Consider the following 24,263-nt stretch of genomic DNA (forward strand, 5'->3'; position numbering starts at 1 on the left):
CAGTTTTTTCTTAGTTTATGTTACTCATTCACTGCATCCTTGTTGAATGCCCCCTGGGTGCCAGTGATGTGAGGGAGATGAATACGTGTGCTAAACTCTGTACTAGGAAGATTCTGGTTGCTGACAACAGAAAACCCAACCGAAGTTGTTCTAACTCTGATAACACAGGGCAGAGCGGTTTCAGGTCTGTGAATTCAGCCACTCCTGCTAGGCCTTCTCTGATTTTCTTGGCTTTTGCTTTATTATCTCAAGATAGGTATGGATTCCCAGGGATTGGTTGTCTGCAACAAGGGGGACGTTTCTGCCTGGTGTCTCTTGTGTGTGCGCAAAGCTCCCCAGGAGCCCTGAGCTTGCTTGACGTGGAGTCTCTTGGGCTGCAGTCCTCACACCTTCCCATGGCCAACCTTGTCACTTGCAGAGGGGAATGGAATGACTGAGATTAGCCTAGCCTGGTGTAGATTCCCAGTGGGCCTGCAGCGCCCAGCCAGACAGGGCTGGTGTCATCTCTCAGCCCCTTCCTCTCCTTTGTTACATGTGGTTAATCATTTACCAGGTTTTCAGCAAAATTCCTCTTTCATAACTTCCCAGATCGTGACCTTCACCAAGGGCAGCTTTTTTAGGACTAAGTGGAGCTCATCTGTGTATCTCGCCCATTTAGCAATTATTAAGGTGCTACCTTGATTTATCATTGGCATTGCTGTTCTGTTACACTTTTTTTTTTTTTTTAAGACTTATTTAGAGAGAGTGTGCGTGGGTGAGCAGGGGTAGGGGCAGAGGGAGAAGGAGAGAGAGAATCTCAGGCAGACTCCACACTGAGTATGGAGCCCAATGTGAGGCTCCATCTCATGACCTTGAGATTATGACCTGAGCCAAAATCAAGAGTCAGGCTCTTAACTGAGCCACCCAGGTGCCCCTGTCCCTGCAGCTTTAGTTTACTTCTCTTTTAAGTTCCCTGCCTTTTACTACTTCCGTTCTCCCCACGATACCGAGAATGGTATCTTACACAAAATTGAGTTTCTCTTTCCAAGTCTGTGACCTCCGTGCCTTCTTGTCCACGTCCGGCACCAGACAATACCTGCTCTCCTGGGGCCCCCGTGCTCCTTCCAAAACATGACCTCCAGAGCCATGTTCTTCCCAGGCCACCTTGATGAGCTCAGTCTTCGCCTTCTGTCTCCTGCGGTTGCCTCTGAGCCATCAAACCCAATCCTCTCCGCTTTCCTTCTCCAGCACCTCTGATCTCAGTGCTGCTGGCCTAGCCAGAATCCCGCCCCCTAGTGGTCTTCCCAAGCTCATCTGGCTCTTGTGCCCAAATCCTTCTCTTTCTCTTTTTGTGGCTCATGTTTGCCAGTCTGTTCAGGTGAGACTTGAACCTGGTTTACTTCTCTCACTGGCCTCCCCTCCCCCTGCACGTCTTTGTTCACTTTCCCTCAACTGTCACTGAAGCATGATCTCTGCAGGATGTCAGACCTGGTGTTACATTCTGGACATGGAGGCTTAGTCGCTGCCTCCCTCCGAGGATTAGTATGGAATAAAATGTTTCCGTGTGGTGGGTCGAGGACCTGTGGGGTCATTCCCTTGTCCCCTCAATCATATTTACGAATAATTGCATTTTTTTTTTTTTTTAAGATTTTATTTACTTATTTGACAGGGAGAGAACACAAGCAGGGTAAGTGGGAGAGAGAGAAGCAGGCCTCCCACCGAGCAGGGAGCCCGATGCGGGGCTGGATCCCAGGACCCTGGGATCATGACCTGAGCCGAAGGCAGACGCTTAACGACTGAGCCACCCAGGTGCCCCGAATAATTGCATTTTTAAGCCTATTTGCCTGCTTTCCGTTTCCCAGAACGATGCTGTTAGTATGCTCGTTCCTTTAACAAGTATTTACCAAGTGCTTCTCAGCAGCCGGGCCCTGTGGAGATGTCTGGATACTCTAGCGAACAAAACAAAGATCCCTGTCTGTGCCAGGCTTCCCTCGCATGGAAGGCATGTCCATCCTCTCAACTTAGTGAAGGTGATTCTGTTGACCTCTGATGTCCCAGAGGCTTTCATAATAGCAGAAAGGGTGAGAAGGAGAAGGAGAAGGAGAACTTGCTTTTAGCGCCCTTTGACTTGACCCGCGGGACAGGCATTTCGACCTCTGTTTTCCCACCTTTAAAATGGAGTGATGTTGGTCAAACTGGGTTTGTTTTCTTTTTTTTTTTTCTTTTTCTTTTCTTTTTCTAATTTGAACAAGCTTGCGCATTTTGTTTTTCAGCGGTGAAAGTGGGGCAGGTAAAACCGAAAGCACCAAATTGATCCTCAAGTTTTTATCAGTCATCAGTCAGCAGTCTTTGGAATTGTCCTTGAAGGAGAAGACATCCTGTGTTGAACAAGCTATTCTTGAAAGCAGGTATTTCTTTGTCATGCTCCTTATTTCCAATGAATAGGATTCACTGTCCTCCCTGGGTGGCTCATTTAAGGACGAGTTATAATTAGTTGGTCTATTTTCTCTTTTTACAATTCCTCAAAGGAAAAGTCCCAACATGGACACAGCAATTTCTAACAACCTGAGCGACCATTCCTGGTCCCCACCCCACCCCCCACCCTAGGCCCCTACTGCGCCAGGTTTGAATTGGTCAGTGAGTGATTCCGAGGAATATTCTGCAGCCTCCTCTAACTAGCGATCCCTTGACTCACTTTTCGGAGGCCTTGTTATGAGCAGAAATTTCAGCCTCTGGCCACTGTGTAACAGAGACCTTAGCACAGAGATGAGGGAGCCTCTGCTGGTCTTCCAGCCCTTTGGAGGCACCATGTTGGCAAGATGGCATTTTTTTTAAAGCCTCACACGTGGCAGAAGATCAGTGGTACATCTGATGGCAGTGAGCCTCAGAACTTTGAAAGAGGGCTGTGTGGTGAGGTATCATCTGAATTCTTAATTTGAGTATGTATTGGCCCGATGTCGGATTTGCGCCTTATAAGATTTTAGAACCAGTGAAGACCTTATAGATCTTGTTATTTAGAATTTAGTCTAGAAGTCAGCAGACTGCAGCCAGATGCCCATAACCTGTAGCCTGGTTTTGTTTTAGCATTCATACACTTTTTTCAATTGTCATGAAATATATATAACATAAAATTTATAATTTTAAGCATTTTTTTCAGTGTACACCTTAGTGTCATTAAGTACATTCACTGTGGTGCCACCATTGCAAACCATCCATCTGCAGAACTTTGTCATCTTTCTGCAGCCTGTTTTTGTAAATAAAGTTTTATTGGAACACAGACACGCTCATTTGTTTATATATTGTTTACAGCTGCGTTTAAGCTACAGTGGCAGAGCCGAGTGGGTTGTAACCGAAAACACATGGCCCACAAAGCCTAAAATCTCTATTATCCGGTTCTTTGCAGAAAACTTTGCCACCCCCTGATTTGTCTGACCCCGTCTTACAGTTGGGGAAGACCCAAAGACATTACTTATAAATGAGTTGCCCTAGACAACAAACGGGTGAAATTCCCAGGACTGGGACTTCTTCAGTTGCTGAAATTTAAGTGGGGTCTTTTTCTGTGCAATCCCTGGCTTGTGTATATAAGCCCAGGCTAATTCGCACAAGGACAAGCCACTGTGGTCGCCTGAACTCTGCAGCATCCTGTGCCTGCCCACCGAGCCCTAAGAGCTCTCATTCGAAGTGGATGTGCATTATAAACCCATTTCAGGAAGCGCTTTGAAAGTGTGGCCCTTCTGTAAACAAACATAGTCACCATAGGTCCTTTTGATTTCAGATTTTTCTTGCAATTATATATTTTGACATTCGTGAGGAACGCTCTTGCTGATTTTAGATCTCCCCTAATTAACACTCACTGCTGTCCTCACTTTTTTTTTTATTAATTTTTTTATTGAAGTATAACAACATACAGTATCCTATTAGCTTCAGGTATACATCATAGGGATGAGCTATTTTTGCACATTATGAAATGACCCCCACAATAAGTCTAGTGACCATCTGTCACCCTACATAGTGATTACAATGTTATTGATATATCTCCCCTGCTGAAATTGACATCTCATGGCTTAGGTATTTTATAACTGGAGGTTGTCCTCATGTCTTCCACAGCCCCATCATGGAAGCTTTCGGCAATGCCAAGACCGTGTACAACAACAACTCCAGTCGCTTCGGGAAGTTCGTTCAGCTGCACATCTGCCAGAAGGGAAATATTCAGGGCGGGAGAATTGTAGATTGTATCCTGTTTCATTTCGGTCTTGTCTTTAGTATTTGACTCTCTAAGTACAATCTGCTCTTGGTTATCGTAAGGACAGGCAATGTGAAACATTTCGGTTATTGCTTAATATTACTGTGTTTGACCTATTAACTATCCTGGGAGATAACCGTTTTCCTTTTGGAAAATTCTGCTATCATGTTCGTAATCTGGAAAATCGGATTCATCATCAAGCATCAAGTGTCTGTTGTTTGAGATCAATTTCGTCAAATAGTTTGGCACCTCCTAGGACACCATGTGTCCTGTTTGAAATTGGATTTAGATGAACTAGTCTATGCTTTGTTGGCTCATCTCTTGGCACTGGAAGTCACAATGTCAAAGGAACAGGGATTTGCAATTATTTGGGTGACAAAGAATAGAAAATTAAAGCCTAATTGAACATGTCATATCCTGGTTTTGTTCCTTGACTGGCCATTGCTTTTCACATGAAGATTTATTAGAAAAAGTAAGTAAACATGATTTAATTCACATTTTCTTCGGTAATAATTATTTTCGGCAATTGTTGGTTTGTGTTAATTAAATGGAGGAAACATCTCAGATGAAATCTGCTTTATCCCCACAGAACCGAGTAGTAAGGCAAAACCCCGGGGAAAGGAATTATCACATATTCTATGCACTGCTGGCAGGGCTACAACACGAACAGAGAGGTGAGTGAATGGGACACTGGCACAGAAGTGTATGGATTAGCAACTGGTTTTCCCTTGAAAAGCCGTCAGGAAGACACCTGTTTGGGTTTTGTTGGTATTCCATCAATGGAAACGAAAGGTATGAGAATACCGAAAGATGTTGAGTCCATTTTAGAGCCAACTAATGTAGAGGGAAGATCATCAGTAGAGAAATGTTAAATTTTTTGTTTTGGGGATCTTGGTACTTTTCTAATTTATAGGCTATTTATGAAAAAAAAAATGTATGATGCATATTGTAACTGGTTTACTTCTAAACCATACCCAAAGAAAGCTAATTTCTAAACATTTGATATTTAAGGAAAATAAAACAGGATCCTTATCAGTTTTTCAAGAACATTTTCTATCGTGCCATCTCGTTTAATTAAATCCTTTATTTTTATTTTTATTTATTGAGCTTTTTTTTAGCATAATCAAGAGTTGGAGGCTTAACCTACTGAGCCCTAATTAAATCCTTTTTATTTTCTCTAAATGATGATTAAGAGAGAATCTTTTTTTTTTTATATTAATAGGAGACTATTAGCATAGAATTATTTATATACTTTATTTTTTTTAAGTTACAAAGTGAGAACTCTTTTGGATTCTGTCTTATCCTGGCCAAATACTGATTTTATGATTTTCTTTGTCTTTTTGCAGAAGAATTTTATTTATCTGTGCCAGAAAACTATCACTATTTGAGTCAGTCTGGATGTATAGAAGACAAGACAATCAGTGACCAGGAATCCTTTAGGGAAGTGATTGTAAGTTACTTTCTTATTTTACCTTTATTAAGAGTGACAACCCCCTAAAAAAAAAAAAGCGACATTTCATTTCCTGTTTCAAAAAATATTTTTTTTTTTGTGAATGGACCTTCAACTCTATGGTCAACTAATCTTCAACAAAGCAGGAAAGAATGTCAAAAAATTTTTTTTAATGAAAATAGAAGTAATTACATTTGCACTGCTGTACTGAAAATAGGTACTTTCTTTTTGTTCCAAGTCATGATAAAGAATGTTCCAGACTGGAAGAGAATCCTCTTTCTTTAGAAGGTGGAGGAATATCTGTGGCATTCAGGCCAGATGGGGAGTTGACTTGGAACTGTATTAAAAAAAATATAGGCTTGCCACTGGAACATGCCAGTCTTTCTTTTTTGAGCTATTTATTTATTTATTTATTTATACATACATACAGTTTCTACAGCTAAAACCAAATCTGTCAACCATTAGACCAGGTGACTATTAGGATCTTGTCTGAGTCTCTTGGCCTGGTTCTGACAACCAATTCTGACCACAAGAACAGTAGTCACAACTCTGCAGTGTCAATACATGTGGTCTCTTACAGTTTTCTGTTATCACGAGAACTTTGTTATAAGGTGACAACATTTAGGAACCCTGGTCATCGAGCTTTATTAATAGCCCCATCCGATTGAGAACGGCCAGTAGATTTTGCCAATGCAGTCTTCGTTCCTTTGCCAGAGTCATTACTATAACAGTTGGATATGGTGGATCTAGGGTTGATTCATCATCATAAATGCAACTGATACTGAGCGCTTGTTATATGGGCTCAAATGGGCCAACTCTCTCATTGTGCTTAACAACACTGTGACGGTAGGAACCCTGGTTGGCTACACTCTGCAACTCAGAGAGGTTGGTGTCCAGCCTAACCACACACAGTACTAGGTAGAGCCGGTGCGGAAAGAGTCTACCTCCAAATCCCAGACTCTAACCCACAAGGCAGGCAGGTGGTACCAGCTTCTGGTACAGCCCAGATTTGTCAGTCAGGTTCTTTATAGTTGTCAACAGTTCTCTATTCAATATCCCCATTTATTCTTGCAGATAGTTTGTAAAAATGCCTTGTGGAATAAAATCAGGGTCTTTTTTTTTTAAGTGGATATATATCATACATCATTTTCCACATCTTAAATTGAAATTAAGGACAGGATTGGCTATAATATGATCCTCTTCCCCTCTGTTTCCCCTTTATTCTGTCATTTATAATGCAGAGGGGTTTCTCTTGCCAAATATCCTTCCTTGAAACTGTTAACAAAAAAGCCCCTGTTGACAGCACCTTTTGCTGTGTACCCTGGACAGCATGAGAATTGGCCTTGAGAGTTGGATTTTATGAAATGTTTAACTATTTTAAATTTTCTTTCCCAATTTTATTTTGCCCCTGGAATTCTATTATTACTCAGACTTTCTCTCTTCTCAATTCGTTTAGTATTGTCTTTGTCTTTACTGTGTGTTAGAATAAATATGAAAACTCATTTTTGATGAAAAGGGCAAAGGAGGACAGGATTTTTTTTCCTTTTTTTTTTTTTTTCTTGAAGCTGGAGAACAATGCTTTGTGATAGAAGGACGTTGTTTGTGGCAGGAGACAGACTCCTAATTGTCCAAAAAGCAGCAGGTCTTCTACTCATTAGCTTGCCTGGCCACTAGAGTGCACTGAGCATCGGGTCCTCCCCTTGTCCTGAGAGCCCCGGAGAAGTTACTCTGCTGGCTTTCCTCTGCTTTCCTCTTGGGCCTTCATTTTCTGATTCAGAATTGTTTGTGCCTTTTGCTAGCCTACAGATAGACTTTTAGGGCTCGCCCTGCTTTCATTGATTGCTAGCTTTTATTATTAAATTGAAAGAGTAGGTTTTAGCATTTAAAATCTCATCTTAACACTGAAAAGGTATCATTGAGAAAGGAAGAAAATTTGTACATGAAATTGATATAGACAACAAGCTTACAAGTTTAAATTATTTAAATATTTACTTTGTGATTACTTTTTGGTGTCAACCTATTAGAAATGACAATGAAAACCTAGCTGCTATCTATTAAAATCAGGAACGTGTAGTTTTTTATTATTATTTAACTTTCTGGAAGTTCTAAGTAATATAGTCAGAAAAGAAAAAATGTGCACCTTTTCAGAAAGGAGGAAAAACACTCTTTTCTATAAAAAGTAAGATTTTTTCTCCATTTTTTTTCTCCCTTTACCTTAACCTGCAAGAACCACAAATAGAGGATTAGCTTAAATAATTTGTTAAAGCCATAAAATCAGGTCCATTAGAGCAAGCAAAACATATGTTCAAATATATTTAATTATATGGGAAAACTTGCTTATTTTATAATTGAGGAAGATAAGCTGCAACACTCATTGATAATCCTTTTATTTAAAACATTTTATGTATAATTTACGATAATTGATATAGTAATTATATGCAGAAAAAAGGCTGGGACAAAAAATAAACCAGATATGTTATCTCATGAGGCAGAATTCTAGGATTTTATCATTCTGTGTTATCATATATTTACAGTGACTATATCGGCTTTAATGATTATATAATTATGATTACATTCCTAAAATTGCAACTTCTACAATCAAAAGTATCCTGTCGATACCAGCCAGCCCGTTGTTCTGCCTTATGCAGTACTCTGTAACCAGGAGTGACACAGGAATGGTGAGAAAGAGACACTGAACTCTTCAGGCTGAAGTCGGTTTTATATATTCAACATGTTTGAGCACCTGCTATGTGCCAGGCACTGTTCTAGGCACCAAGGAGATTGCAGTAAATAAGCTACGTATAACCCTGGTATTCTGCTGAAGAAGGAAAAAAGATCGAATCAGCTGCTTTTAATGTAATTTGTCTCTCAGTATTTTCCTCCAAAATCAAATACCACTTAAATTTGTATCTTCATATTTCAGTTTCATAAAGCTGCTTTCCCCAGAGGTTTTGGGATCAAAGGGAGGGAAGGGACCACATTCCATTAAGGCTGAAGGATATTTGTTTGCAGAATATGTTGAAATGTTCATAGAAATTATTTCTGTGAATTATGTATGCAAATGTCATTTTTAGCTGCTGAAAAAATGAGTCTTTTTATCAACTTCAATGTCAGTATACTCTTGTATATGTCTTCTAAGAATTTTGCTTATTTTATTAAGAATTTGCTTTCTGTGTTTTTCGAGTTCATTATTGCCACCACTTGACATTAATATAAATAAGTGCCTGTTAAGTACCCCGGGCAGCTTTAGAGGACCTGGTTTTTCCTGGTGCAGACTCTGTGAATATATGCTAAATTTTATAGCCATGTTTTTATGCAGCCTTTCAAGTTGCCCTAGAAATTTCAAGTCAATAGGAGCAACTAATTTATCTGCATTTGACCCACCAGAATGGTGGCTGATAAAAAGTGTGTGTTAAGTAGCAGGAGTCTTTGGGTGATAATCTTTTCAGATTCTCTTACTCCACAAATGTTGAATGTTTATAGCCTTCCTGGCTGTGGACCAGGACTGGGGTTTCTGGACCTTATCAGCCTTACTGGGTATATCCATGGGTTTTTAATGGTATGAGCCCTTGTGTATGTATGCATAAATTCATTCCACATGAGTCAGATTTTATTAAGACTTAAAGGGCGGACTTTAAACCTCAGTTTTGCCAAGCATGGAAACATCAGTCTCTTTCGGTGGTGGTGAACTTGGCAGCATAAGCAAATTTTATATTATAAAGTAACAGAATATTGCCTATCATCACATTGCATAATAAATTATTATCAGATTGCTTACTTGCAATTTACTATACCCAGAATAGCCTCCCCTTCCACTGTTTCAGTGACACCATTTGTTCATCTGTGGTCCCTTTGCCTTAAATGGCACCTCTACACCTCACAGCCAACTGCCTGAGACCCTAAGCAGATGTACCTTCTGGCAGTAAAGCACCTGAAATTTGCCCCTCCTTTCTATTACTTTCTAGTGCCATGAGCCTGGCCTCCTTTGGTCCTTCACGATTGGGACCAGATCCCATATTTGTCATCCCTCTTCTTCCCCCACTGCCCACCCTCACTTTCCCAAACACCTATTTTTTTTTATGTGCTTAATAAGGACTTTATTGAAAATATTTTAACTTTGTGCCAGTTTTATTATAACTAAATTGCTGTTTAGTGCTTCTGAACTATACGGAGAATTTCCCAGCCTGTTTTTTAAGTCTTGCAGCCATATCGTTGAGAAAATAAGGTAATGATAATAAGCTTTAAAGTGGCTACTCTTGCCGAAGCGGGGTGGAGATTGCAACTGGAGAGACTGTAAACAGGACAGTAGGGCACAGTAAGTAGAGGCTCTTAACTGGCGGTTCCAGCACGCATGCCCACGCTGCTGCCAACTGGGGGCAGCCATTAAATTACCCCGCAGTATGATTAATGCAATTACTAATCACCACGCTCCTAATTCACTTGGAGTTAGATTGAAAGTAGTCAAATTTATTAACACAGTAAGCACGTTTTATTTGCTTTCCATCTCCGTATATGACTTCGGTATGTATTTTAAGAACTTAGCCAAGAATATTTTCATCGGGCGTCTCTTGGTATTTTTCATGTGATAACTTGACATTTTCTGCTACAGCAAACTTATTTTTTTGGTCTTATTTCCTTTTAGTGTTTATAAAGTCCAGGTAGTTGACTTAAACAGTAAAGGATTTCATTTCTATGACCTAAGAATTTTTTATAAGGTAGTGTTGAATATGCCTTATAGGAGGAAAACTTTAATCATAGAGAGGGAAAGTATTAACTTTTGTACAGTGTAGGTGCTTTATAATTATTCTGCTGTTTGATTTGGTCCTTACTGCTATTTTAAGGGTCTTGAGAATAAGAAATTATTCTGTATTAACTACCTTTCTTTACTTTTAACTTTTAGAATAAGTAAATTTGACTATTTTTCCATATGGTTTTTTTAATTGATAAGCACTCGACTAATAGTTCTTATTCTTTGTGTCAATTTCTGCTTGCACCAATGAAATGAGTCTTTAAACACCTGATTAAATAATTCATGGTGTTTTTATTATTTGTAATCAGATTTATTGAAAGGCAGTGTACATATAATAAAACGCTACCGTTTAAAGTATACATTTTAATGGATTTTGAATTTACTCACCCATGTACCCACAACCACAATCAAAATAAAGGGTGATTCTTTTTTTTTCTTAGTAAAGCCTCTGTTTATTGTTTTTTTTAAATTTTTTATTGTTATGTTAATCACCATACATTACATCATTAGTTTTTGAGGTAGTGTTCCATGATCCATTGTTTGCATATAACACCCAGTGCTCCATGCAGTACGTGCCCTCCTTAATACCCATCACCAGGCTAACCCATCCCCCCACCCCCTCCCCTCTAGAGCCCTCAGTTTGTTTCTCAGAGTCCATAGTCTCTCATGGTTTGCGCCCTGAAGGATGATTCTTTACTCCAAAAGTTCCTTGGCCCTTCCCAGCCACCCTACTTCTGGGAAACCACTTATCTGTTTTCAGGCGTAAATCAGTAGATTTGTCTCTTCTAGAGGTTCTTGTAAGTGAAATCATACAGAGGGTATTCTCCTGTCTAGCTCCTTTTACTCATTACATCATACATAACACAGTTCATTCCTTTTTCTAGTGAGTGGTATTCCATTGAATAGGCAGCAATTTGTTTATCCATTCACCCATTAATATTGTAAAAATATTGTACTGTTATTATAAAAATATTGTACTGTTATTGTAAAAATATTGTCAAAACATTAAAAGACATGATGGAACATAATGTTTATGAGTTTACCAACACTAACATTGCAACTATTTTCAATACAGTATATTTACTTCCCAGCGTGGTTTTCTTTACGGGGTACTTGGCTGGCTCATTTGGTAGAGCATCTGACTGTTGATCTTGAGGTTGTTAAGTTCGAGTCCCACATTGAGTGTAGAGATTACTTTAAAAAAAAAAAGTTGCAAAAATATAATTTTTAAAAAATTTACTGATAATGTGGTTTTATTTTTTTTAAGTAATTTCTATACCCACCATGGGGCTTGAACTCATCACCCCAAGATTAAGAGTCCCATGCTTTAGCGACCAGCCAGGCACCCCACAAAAATATAATTTTAAACTTTTTACATAAAGCTATCATAAATCATGTTTCTGGATGATCATAATTTCCTTTAAAAAGTACACACTATTCTAAACTATTGAACTGTTCTCAACTATTGCTGTATTTGACTTGTCTGATTATAGGATAGTTAGAATTTTTTTCTTGACGTGTTAATATAACGCTCCAGTGAATATTTTATAGAACTTCCTTTTTCTGTTGAGATTTTCCTTGGAATTAATTTCCAGCATGGAAGTTATGGAAGATTATATAAGAGATTGCTTTTTTCTTTTTATGTCTTTAGAAAGTAATAACATCGGCTGGATAATAAGTTTGTGGACTTTGGGTTCATTGGGCCTGACTTTGAATATTGGTTGTGCAACCCTGTGAAAGTTATTGAACCTCTCTGAACATTATAAGTTTATGTACATTTGCGGCCATATAATCTTGTTTTCCAAAAAGATCATATTAACGTATGGCACCAATGATCAGTGCCTAAATGTCCCAGTTTCACCAATTTTAGGTTTATCAGTCACAAGTTTTTTGCTAATTTAATAGAAACAATCTCAGATTTTCTTTGATTAGTACATGTTTGATTTCTAGGAAAGATTTGCATATGCTCCCATAAGAAATGCCTATTTTATTTTTGTTGTTCATATCTCTTTTATTATGGCTAAGCTGTTGCTCCTTCCCTTATAATTTTTAAATTGTTGTCCTGCCTATTGTTTTTGCCTTTTGTTTCAACTTTGTTTTTTCCTTGTAAAGAAGTTAAAACTTTTCACATTTTAAATCTCCAGTTGTTTCCTTTTACAATTTCTACTGCTTCACAGTGGTGCCCAGTTTCCTTCCTAATCCCCTGAAGTGATTGTCATTGTCACGATTATTGCATTGTGGGCCCACGTGCTCTTGGTAGGTCATTTTCATCAGTATTGCCAACAATTCTGTCCTCAGTTGGGGGAGCGGGGTGCTTTTTTCTTGACAAGGGTATGGCTTCTAAATCATAATAGAGGGGCACCTGGGTGGCTCGAGTTGGTTAAGCATTAAGTGTCCAGCTCTTGATTTCTGCTCAGGTCATGATCTCAGCGTCCTGAGATCCAGCCCCGTGTCAGGTTCCACGTTAGGTGCGGAGCCTGCTTAAGATTCTCTCTTTCCCTCTCCCCCCTGCACCCCCATCTCTGAAATCAGTCAATCAATCACAATAGAAAATGAGCAGATCTTCGATGTGATTCAGACGATACCTGACTTCAGTTGTTTAGATACTTGTATTTGGGAACAAACCTCCTCTCCTGTAGGGGACTGTTTATTTTTATTTTCCCCCAAACAGCATTATGTTAACTTCCATTTCCTATGGAGGGGCCAAGACAAGATCTTTAAAAGTTCTTTGGAGAAATTAAAAAGAGATGTGATGAATGTCTAGGGAAGACTGATCTGAATCCATTCATCTAATCCATCAGTATCTATTATAAAAGGAGCAGAGACTCTCCTATCTACAGAGTTCCTAATAGAGAATTTTATTCCTCTGACTTGGGTTCCTGCTGCATTTAGCCATTAAGGAAAAGCCCTGAAATTTATACTGGAGCAGTCCCATGCAGCCTTCCCCTTCCCCACCAACTTATGTGCAAGAAAATAAATATTCCATTTTGCTTCAGTATCTACAGAAAAAGCATTTCTTTTTCACCATCATTACTGTGACTCTCTTAGGTAATTCTTCTGTGGTGTCACTGGCAGACTTGTACCTAATAAGGCAGATATCTCATTTTATGTCATCGATTGGGTGATCTCTCCACATTGTACAGTTCTTCTGTAATATCACATTCTTTTATGAGTGCCTGTGCAAAGGCTTTATCATTTAAAAGTGAGGGGTCATGAATCTGTTTCTTGTTTTCTTGCCTTTAGAACAATACCTAACAATTTTACTGAGTAATGGGTTTTTCATTTTCTTTACTATGGAAGAAAAACAACAAAAACTTAAATACATTGATTTTCTTTCAGACGGCGATGGAAGTGATGCAGTTCAGCAAAGAAGAAGTTTGGGAGGTTTTGAGGTTGCTTGCTGGTGTGTTACATCTTGGGAACATAGAATTTATCACTGCTGGTGGGGCCCAAGTGTCCTTCAAAACGGGTAGGATGCCTCCTCCCTCCTTCCCTCCCTTGGCTTTTTCCTCATAGGGAACTTAGACCTAAAATATTTACTGTCTGGCCTTTTACAGAAAGAGCTTTCTGACCCTGGACAGAGACTTGCAGAACTTTGTATTTGATGGGAACTGTCAGCTAAGAAAGGGTCCAAGCCTAAGAGGAGTGATTTTTGGAGGGGATGGTGGCTGTGTTCTCATTCTTAGCAAGGACAGAGGAAAATGGACCCAGTAAAGAAATACGAGCAACGAGGATTAGATGTAGAAGAATGATAGGGGTCAGGGGTGTGGTGTTCCTTTCTTTTGCATAGTTTGTGAGTGGTGACGTGGTGTCCTGGGAAGACCGTTCATTCTCGGGTGGAAATGCTGTTCACTGTTCAGCTCTGCCACAGCCTGTTTCCTTGAGTTACGTATCCCCCAACTCTAGTGATGTCTTATCTATAAAGTGCTTTGCTGACGTGTTGTCAAGATTAAAAATTAATACGCACATCACTATATCAATTGTCCTTTTCCAGTTGTTCTTGACTGGGTAAGTGAAAATGCTAATCATATATACACTTTTCCTGAAGTGATTTCTGTATTTACTTCTGGAACTTTCCCGATGGAAGCAGCGTGTAGGGCACGAAGCCTTGGGGATTGGATGCGCTAAAGGTTGAAAGGGCTATAGGCGAGGACAGCGCTGTAGGTCAGTGGTTCTCAAACATGTTGTCCCAGCGCCTCTGAATCATCTTGAATCCATAGAGAACTCCAAAGAGCTATTGTTTATGTGGGTCATGTCTGTTCATGTTACTGCCTTGGAAATTAACTGAGGTGTTGTAAAAAACTAATTAATTTTGAAATAACTGTAAAAAACCCATTTCCTATTAAAAGAAATAATCGTATTTTTATTTAAAAGACTGTTTTCCAAAACAAAAGAAAATCCGTGAGAAGAATGGCATTGTGGGGCACCTGGGTGGCTCAGTCGGTTCAGGTCATGAGCCCCAGGGTCCTGGGATCAAGCCCGGCGTCGAGCTCCCTGCTCAGCGGGGAGCCTGCTTCTCCCTCTGCCTGCCGCTCCCCCTGGCCCCCTGCCCGCCTGCTTGTGCTCTCTCTCTTTCTCTCTCTCTCAAATAAATAAAATCTTAAAAATGGAGTGACACTGTCTTACATTTTTGCAAACTTTTAAAGCATCTGATGTCATGGAGGACAGCTAGATTCTCTTATCTGCTTCTGCATTCAGTTTGTTGAGATACCTCATGTCATGTAGCCACTAGAAAACTCCTCTGTACCATGGTAAGGGAATGAGAGTAAAACAGCAAAGGACATCTTAATATCACAGAAAATAGTTAGGACCTTGCAAGCCTCTGGCAGGTCTTGGTTAGTCCCTGCCTCGGGGTCTCAGGACCACACTTGGTCCAAGCGCCAGGTTCTCTGCTATTAGCCTGAGACCCATTGAGGGAGTGAACAACTTACCAGTAGAAAGTGTGTTCTGTAAATTCTACCTGAGGGATTGAGGAATGTTCTCTGCTGTAATGTATCGCCTTGTGGAGTTAGCTTTGGAGTCCCGTGGCCCGTTCCTTCTTGGCTCAGTGCATCCACTTTCCCCTTGTTCTCCATTTCCAGCCTTGGGCAGGTCTGCCGAGCTACTTGGGCTGGACTCCGCACAGCTCACGGATGCTCTGACGCAGAGATCCATGTTCCTCAGGGGGGAAGAGATCCTCACACCTCTCACTGTTCAACAGGTACGTGCCTTCGCCATCAAAGCTTGTTTTAAAAGACACTCCTGGGGTTTCACATTCACAGCTTTGATTCAAATAAGTGACTACAACGAACCATTCAAATGAGCAAAATAAAGAAGATAGCCCTGCTGAGGGGAAGAGACAAAGTTGTTCGTTTTCTTAGTGGTAGTGCAGCCGAGTGTCTAAGAGGACTGGGTCTGATGGAGATTTCCTGAGTTCAAGTCCTGACATACTACTTTCCGTTTTTGGGGAATGCATTCATTACGTCTGTTTCCTTCTCTGTAAGACAGGGATAATTATCATACTTAATTCATAGAATTCTTGTAAGGATAATAATAAATATATGCCAGTTACTTAAGTGATAAATAAGCATGAGCTATTGTAATTTATTGTTATTATTTATGTAGTAGTACTTAGTTTTGCTTCTGCTACTGTCTTGAGCCAATTATATGTGCCAGCCCATCTAATATCAGTTTCTTGATGGGGTAAGTAAAAATGCTAATCGTACGTACCATGAAGAAAATTTTTCTGTGTTCAAAGTAGATTATGAGGGGTGCCCGGGTGGCTCAGTTGGTTAAGTGTCTACCTTCAGCTCAGATCATGATCCCAGAGTCCTGGGATCGAGCCCCACATCGGGCTCTCTGCTCAGTGGGGAGTCTGCTTCTCCCTCTGCCCCTCACCCCGCTCATGCTCTCTCTCTCTCTCTCTCTCTCGCTCTCAAATAAATAAAAATCTTAAAAATTTTTTTAAAAGTAGATTATGAGAAGATGATCATGAGAAAACTCAGGCCTTAATTGTTGTCTTAAACCTGATAAAATTTGTAGCTCTATATATGTTGGTTCAGATTTTTTCCTGTAACTCAACATAAAAACTTGAGTTTGAAAGCCTGCTGTGTAAAGGGCGTCCTAGTGAATCCTACTGTAGAGTGAGTGAGTTCCAGTTCACCCTTTCTTTAGACACCTGTGTTTTCCTAGATGGTACTAATTTACTTGGTATTGGGTGCACAGGTGTTACTCCTGTTCAGTGCGTGTGTCTTCGAGGGGGCAGGGATGGTCTTGCCTGCCCAGGCTGTCCGGGGTCAGCGGAGACGGTCACCGTGTTTCCTCTCCCCCAGGCCGAAGACAGCAGAGACTCCTTGGCCATGGCACTTTACGCACGCTGCTTCGAGTGGGTGATTAAGAAGATTAACAGCAGGATCAAAGGCAAAGATGACTTTAAATCCATTGGCATTCTTGACATCTTTGGATTCGAAAACTTTGAGGTATGCTTCTGACGAGTGGGACGCATGAATTCTTTTCTATCCACTTATTGACTGATCGTAAACTAATCTTTTCAAATAAATATTGATATGTTTCTCCGCAGATTTATTTTTCCTTTTCTTTACCTGTATATGTAATAGTAAGGGCACTGAAGATAGTTGTTGAATGGTTTCCCACCCCCCTTAGGTTAATCACTTCGAGCAGTTCAATATAAACTATGCAAATGAGAAACTTCAGGAATATTTCAACAAACATATTTTTTCTCTGGAACAACTAGAATATAGCAGGTAAGCACTCATAGGATTCCACTTCAAAAAAAAAATTTTTTTTTTAAATCAGCCGCTTAATTAGATAGCTTTAAAGCTCTATTTTATTATAACCTAGCCCTTTTAAATCTTGCTACAGGGAGGGATTGGTGTGGGAAGACATTGACTGGATAGACAATGGTGAATGCTTGGACCTGATTGAGAAGGTAACATTGTTGAAGCATTGTAGCAGTCCCAAGGGTGTCCCGCTGGGCTGATTCATATTTATGGGAACAAAATAGCTTGTGCGAACATGTACGTCAAAGATGTGAATGTTTAGAACACAATGGACCATTTGGAAACATACATGCAAATGTGCAGGGTTGAATTTAAATACTTGGCAGGTTCAAGCCTATTGTCTCATTGAACTCCACATATTTCAGAATCAACAGTATGTGAATCAGCTTCACTTCGACTTTGTCAGCATCAAAAACTTTGCCACCACCGGTAGTAGACTGGCCACTTGTACTGTCCTCCACAAAATTGTGGTCGGTTCCATTTTTCCATGTTTCTGTGACACTTCAATTCATGGGATGTCTTCACAGAATCATTCTGAATTTTTTTTTTTTTAAAGATTTTATTTATTTATTTGACAGAGAGAGAGAGAGCGAGAGCAGGAACACAAGCAGGGGGAGTGGGAGAGGGAGAGGCAGGCTTCCCGCCGAGCAGGGAGCCCGATGTGGGACTCGATCCCAGGACCCTGGGATCACGACCTGAGCCGAAGGCAGACGCTTAACGACTGAGCCACCCAGGCGCCCGCATTCTGAATTTTTTTTAAACCAAGAAATTGCTGGGCCTTTTCCTTTAACAAATACTTGAGAGGGGGGAAGGAAGCTCTGAAATATTTTGAGGCATTCAACTTTTAATTCATTTAACTTCTCTCTTCTAGAAACTTGGTCTCCTCGCCCTTATCAATGAAGAAAGCCATTTTCCTCAAGCCACAGACAGCACCTTACTGGAGAAGTTACACAGTCAACACGCTGTATGTCAAAACCTGCCAACTCTTAATTATGTCTGAGTAGCAGATCTGTGGATTAAGATTACACATAAGATATTTCAGTGCTGTTGGCTCTGCTGTGCTTCCCACATGTAATTTTTTTTCTCAAAGCAAAGCTGTCTTCTCCAGATGCTAGAACTAAGTTGAAATAAGTTAAAGGGATAGATTTGGGGCTACTCGTCAGAACGTGCCCACATTTAGTTGATGAGTATAGAATTTAACCTCACTTCTGCGATGACAGACAAGTCCTGTGTGGTTTTGATAAAGTGTATCACACCCTCTGACCTAAACCTCTGAAGTGCGGTGGGTTTTCAAATTGTTTTCACGATCTGTTGTAGTTAATTCTTTTGGGAAGTCAGTGCAAATCAGTAAGTGAAATTAGGCGTTTGTATTTGTTTCTTTGTTAGAATAACCACTTTTACGTGAAGCCCAGAGTTGCAGTCAACAATTTTGGAGTGAAACACTACGCTGGAGAGGTAACTTCCTAATTAAGATCCTTATTGATATTTGCCCATTTGGTATTTGGAGAAATAGTAACTTCAGGAGCCAATCATAAATGTATCAAAATGACTTCTCTTCATGGGTCTGGCTTTTAAAGGAGATGCTTATGACCTGAAGTTATTCTTTTGATCAATTGTACCATTTCTCATTATTTTTTGTAAAAACCAGGTGCAGTATGATGTCCGGGGCATCTTGGAGAAGAACAGAGATACCTTTAGAGATGATCTTCTCAACTTGCTAAGAGAAAGCCGGTATGTCAGTCTCCTCCCCAAGACATCCTTAGCAAGCAAACTATTACTTGTGCCAATTCTTTTAATTTACAGATACAGAAAAAATTAATATGGAAGCAACTTGATTTATTACCTCCTTTCATGGGCAATATTTCATTAATAAAATGACCGAGATATAGAAAGTAGTACAAGTAACAGTGACTCCCATTTAATGAGGTACCCTGAGAACAGCATACCCATGAGTTAGAGACTATTAATGCTGGGATGCAGATGAACAGATTGATTCTTGGAGCAGTGAAGTGCCTTGCCCAAGAACCCACAGCTAGTTCTGATTTGCTCTGCTTGGCTCCAGAACCTAAGCTCATAACCAGGATGACCTCCTTTCTTCACAACAAGCTTAGAGCTAGCTATGTGTTAAATTGGTTTCAGCCTTGGATCTGTAGGACCCCATCTGTCTCTAGTTTAAGGGATGTCAGAAAAAATAAACAAGTATTAACTCAGCTAAGATGACAAACTTACACCTTCATTTATTCATTCATGAATTGTAAATTCACACCATTACATCAGTAGCTGGTTAGTCCAGCCGTTTGTGTGTTTTAAAGCAGGAGGCTGTGTGTGGGAGAAAGGGCAAGAAATAATCCTTGGGGTGAAGCTTTCGATACTTGTTTCAGATCCAGCATGAATCTCTTTACAGAAACAAATTTTTATTATCCGAGGAAGGAAAGTAGCACCATTATTAAAAACCCTAATACTTTTAGGAATGTAAATGTCGGTGGTCACCTGGTCACACAGACCGCTGTGAATTGGGGTGAAGGAAACCCACCTACAATGTCAGTTTAGGAGCTTAGACCTGGAAGATACTTAGATCTGTTTTAACTTTCCTGTGGGAAGATTACCCGTTTACAGCACTGTCAGCTGTTCTTATTTTTAGATGAGTTTTTGGGTCTATAAAAATGGCAATATTCTGGGCGCCTGGGTGGCTCAGTTGGTTGGGCGACTGCCTTCGGCTCAGGTCACGATCCTGGAGTTCCTGGATCCAGTCCTGCATCGGGCTCCCTGCTCGGCAGGGGGTCTGCTTCTCCCTCTGACCCTCCCCCCTCTCATGTGCTCTCTCTCATTCTCTCTCTCTCAAATAAATAAATAAAATCTTTAAAAAAAAAAAATGGCAATATTCAGGGGCACCTGGCGGGCTCAGTCAGTAGAGCATGTGCCTCTTGATCTCGGGGTCCTGAGTTCAAGCCCTACGTTGGGAGCAGAGTTTATTTTAAAAAAAAAAAAAAAGGTTAAAAAATAAGAGTGGTGATGTTTGAAAAATACCATAACATGTTATCTATCGAAGCAATTTCTTAGTTGTTAGATTTTAAATGATACATTTAAAAATGACCTTGATGTTAAATAGAAGCCTTTGGCTGTGGGAAGATCACAGGTGTGGAGGTCAGCAGGGTGGTGTTTGGCTGGTCGCCTCTGCCTTCACGTAAAGGGGTTTTGTGACTGGAGTAAAGAAGTTTCTGTTCCAGTCCAAGTTTCTCTCTACAAAACTGTGAGGGGCTGCCTCTGCTCTCTTTCACCTTTGACACTTATGACATTTTAACAGAACCCGAGCTTTTCTCCAAAGTGCTCAAAGCACAGTTAGAGAACCTCAAAGGGTGAGCACGAAATAGCACGCTGGAACAAAAGTGAAAAAGGGATGGGGGCAGAGTGAGAAGTGGGGGACAGCCTTGACAGTGCCGTCTTCAGAGGGGTGGATGCTCGGATGTCCTCCAGGCCTTCCCTGCTCTCAGGGAAGCCACCCGCCCCCCACGTCACAGCCCATGGCTGTAGCATCTTCCATGCAAGAAAGATAGGAAGTTGTTGAGAAGACTTTTACTTTTTATTAGTAGTGGCGATTTTATAGAATTTTTTAGCAGTAACATAAATTCTAAAATTACCTTCATTTTTCAAATGAAAAATGAGCCTAAGTCCAGCATCTGCCCAAGTCATGTGGCTTGGAAGGGATGGAGGCAGGATTGAAACCCCAGTGTACTTCACTGCAGATGAGCAGCTTTCCCTCTGTTAACTGGGTGGATCTGCGAAACACTGTGAGATGGGCAAAACCGTCTCCTTTCCCCAGGCAAAGACATCAAGGCTGCAAGGAATTTAGGTGGCCCTCTGGAAACACAGCGCTCCTCTGTGGCATGTCACCCTGGGTCACTTTCATCCTAGTCTGCTTCTCTTCTGCAAGATCCTAGTGCGAAGAAGGGGGCCACAATTTTTTTTTTCAGTGCCTAAAGCTCTTTGGCAATGGGTGCTTTGAAATCTTTGGAAGCTGTCCTAGTTCTTCCTGGACTTCGTGGGTCACTATCAGTGGGAAACAGGCATGGTAATTACAGTAATCCAGCACCTAATAATTGGGCCCCTCACGGCCCTCCTGCTTTCTGCTCACACAGATTCGACTTCATCTATGACCTGTTTGAACACGTTTCAAGCCGCAATAACCAGGATACCTTGAAATGTGGAAGCAAACATCGACGGCCCACAGTCAGCTCACAGTTCAAGGTTAGTCTGCCCTGCTGACTTTCATGAGTCCACCGTTGCTGTGATTTTAGGAATTGAAAGCAGAAATTGGGGGGATGTGAGGTCCATAAAAGTATTTGGTTTTTTCTCTTTTATGGCACCAGACAGTGCTTTCGAAATAAAATATACTTTTTCTGAGTCAGATGAAAACATGTAGGTGTTTTTTTTTGTCTTGTTAGAAATAAATAGCTACATATTCTAAGTTGAAGGACCGTTTGGCCATGTGGGATCACTTTGATTTGTATTTAGAGGCTCATATGAATATAGAGTATATTTCTTTCCACGTGTGGATTTTTGTATTTTTCCCAGATACGTTGACAGTATCATAACTAGGAATAATGACCAAGTAAGTGCATATTTGAATAAGGTCAATGTCAGTTACCTTGTCCAGATACCCAGAATTCAGGGAAAATAAGGACCATTCTTATTTGCATTTTAAATATTTGGCCATTTTAGAAAGTTTAGAGGGCGCCTGGGTGGCTCAGTTGGTTAAGCGACTGCCTTCGGCTCAGGTCATGATCCTGGAGTCCCGGGATCGAGTCCCATATCGGGCTCCTTGCTCAGCAGGGGGTCCGCTTCTCCCTCTGACCCTCCCCCCTCTCATGTGCTCTCTCTATCTCATTCTCTCTCTCAAATAAATAAAATAAAAAATCTTTAAAAAAAAAAAGAAAATATTAAAAAAAAAAAAAAGTTTAGAGGTAGAGCATATGAAGACTATTTTCCCAACTTAATTGTTCCATTTTACCCGCAAGTAACAGATCCTAATATGAAGAGAAGTGGAGGCATGTCAGTCAGTAGACATTTATTAAATCTGCCTTCAAAGAGTCTGTCTTTCATTTAGTTACTCAGAGCAGGATGCATCCGGTGGGGTTCTGTGTGAGGTCTGTTGTACAGGGCAGCTGGTGATGAGCCAGGGACACACCAGCGTTGCTGATGGTGCTGGATTGTGTGATAGGATGGGCAGGTTTGACCCAGGTGTTATAATAAAAATAGCTGCCACTTATTGTGTATGTATTATGTGCCAGTCATTGGGCTAATCACTTCATGCACGCTATCTTGTTCATTTCTTCCATGACCTTGTAAGTATGTACGGTGGTCCCCATTTTACAGATGAGGAAACTGAGGTGTAGAGAGATAGAGACCCCTTCAGTCCCTCTAAGAACTGAAACTAAGATTTGAAGTGACCCTGTCTGACTCTAAAACCTAGACTCTTAGTCTTTCGGTGGAGTTGTTACATTTCCTTTTTCTAGGGCGGTGTTGCCTGGAATTGCCTTGGAAGGCTTTGTGGGTATTTGGGGGTTAAATTGCACTAGGAATCAAGGAAATGGCAGAGAGTGGGCAGGCCTTCCAGGTCAAGAGACCAGACAGGAGAAAGGAGTCCTGAGATAGGAGTTTTGGATTCTGTTCCTGTAAGAGTGTGGGTAGAGGGGGCCAGCTGACAGGATGCCTTGTATGGAGTTAAACTGGTACCAGAAGATATGAAGGGCCATGTGTACCAGGCCATTTTGTCATCTGTGAGAAATCCTAAAGCTTTCGAAGCAGAGAAGTAACTCATCAGTGCAGTGCCCTAGACAACCCAGTTTCTTCAGCAAGATTGTAAGAAGAAAAAGGAGCCAGAAATGGAGGGAAAACCAGCGGTTTTAAAGAGACTTAAAGACCCGTCAACTGCAATACGAGAACTTCATTTACATTCTGATTTCAAAAAACAGACCTTTTTTTTTTTTTTAAGATTTATTTATTTATTTGGCGGGGGGAGGGGGAAAGGGCGACTCAAGCAGACTCTGCACTGAGCGTGGAGCCTCACACAGGGCTCCATCTCACGACCCTGAGATCGTGACCTGAGCTGAAACCAAGGGTCGGACGCTTAACCAACTGGACCATTTAAAAATTATGAAATTTGAGACATTTGAAGATGTAATATGAAATTTGAGACAGTTGCTTTTAATATTGGTATTAAGGAATTCCTATTAAAGCTTTTTAGGATGATGATCTGGTGATGGCATACATGTTTGAAAGTGTGTAGCCTTTAATAACACACTGAAATCTTGAGGGATGAACTAATACGCTGTCTGGGATTTGCTTTCCTATGAAGGGTGGGCATAGTATGTACGCAGACAGGGATCAGATGAAATGAGATTAGCCATGAGCTGAAGCTGGTGATGAGTGCTCATTACACACTCTGTCTGCTTTGGGAAATGTTAAAAATTCTTCACAACCACCACAACAAAAAATCTTAAAAAAAAAAGTATTACAGAAGATTGATCTGCCTGGTGATTTGAGGGTAAGAGTTGAGAGATTGTGGAATACTGGTAGAGACTCATTTTGATGGAAATAATGAATTAGGAGAAAAAAACTCCAAGGGGGAGAGGACAGGGTTTTTGTACGCAACATCGAAATAGCCTGGGGTTGCTTCTTTGCCGGTTAACAGGGTGTTTTTGTTTTTAATGATACTATTTCAAAGAAGTGACAAATGAGCTTTGTATACTGTGAAATAATTTCAGTGACTACGAATTGTAGTGTCTTGGCTTTATTTTATATTAGAATGACAACGTTAAAAGTAAAAACTATTAGTCCTATGATTTATATTGGTTTTTATTCCTGTTTCTGATCAGTGCCTAGAATGCTGAGAAATCTAAAGAATGGCATAGTAAGAGACTAAATCAACATATACTTTTTCCTTTCTAATAGGACTCACTGCATTCCTTAATGGCAACGCTAAGCTCCTCTAATCCTTTCTTTGTTCGCTGTATCAAGCCAAACACGCAGAAGGTAAGATTTACAGCAGTGCTAGACTGAGGC

At 40.5% G+C, this 24,263-nt stretch overlaps 1 protein-coding gene across 2 annotated transcripts in view; it reads left to right on the forward strand.

Annotated features, from left to right (window-relative positions):
• MYO10 (myosin X) overlaps window positions 1–24,263 on the forward strand; it is a 213,118-nt gene that overhangs the window by 114,538 nt on the left and 74,317 nt on the right. For both annotated transcript variants that reach the window (XM_064596834.1, XM_045863206.3), the window contains exons 5-19: window positions 2,253–2,387; window positions 4,087–4,211; window positions 4,681–4,694; window positions 4,812–4,896; window positions 5,569–5,672; window positions 13,762–13,891; window positions 15,504–15,622; window positions 16,734–16,880; window positions 17,065–17,165; window positions 17,284–17,350; window positions 18,073–18,165; window positions 18,588–18,656; window positions 18,850–18,932; window positions 21,338–21,446; window positions 24,153–24,233. In XM_064596834.1, coding sequence (XP_064452904.1) covers window positions 2,253–2,387; window positions 4,087–4,211; window positions 4,681–4,694; window positions 4,812–4,896; window positions 5,569–5,672; window positions 13,762–13,891; window positions 15,504–15,622; window positions 16,734–16,880; window positions 17,065–17,165; window positions 17,284–17,350; window positions 18,073–18,165; window positions 18,588–18,656; window positions 18,850–18,932; window positions 21,338–21,446; window positions 24,153–24,233 — 1,462 coding nt within the window. The remainder of the gene's footprint in view (window positions 1–2,252; window positions 2,388–4,086; window positions 4,212–4,680; window positions 4,695–4,811; window positions 4,897–5,568; window positions 5,673–13,761; window positions 13,892–15,503; window positions 15,623–16,733; window positions 16,881–17,064; window positions 17,166–17,283; window positions 17,351–18,072; window positions 18,166–18,587; window positions 18,657–18,849; window positions 18,933–21,337; window positions 21,447–24,152; window positions 24,234–24,263) is intronic.

This window comes from Mirounga angustirostris, unplaced genomic scaffold (assembly GCF_029215605.1).
Source record: "Mirounga angustirostris isolate CCGP_5_RB_7025 unplaced genomic scaffold, mMirAng1.0.hap1 SCAF_7, whole genome shotgun sequence".
Lineage (NCBI taxonomy): Eukaryota > Metazoa > Chordata > Mammalia > Carnivora > Phocidae > Mirounga > Mirounga angustirostris.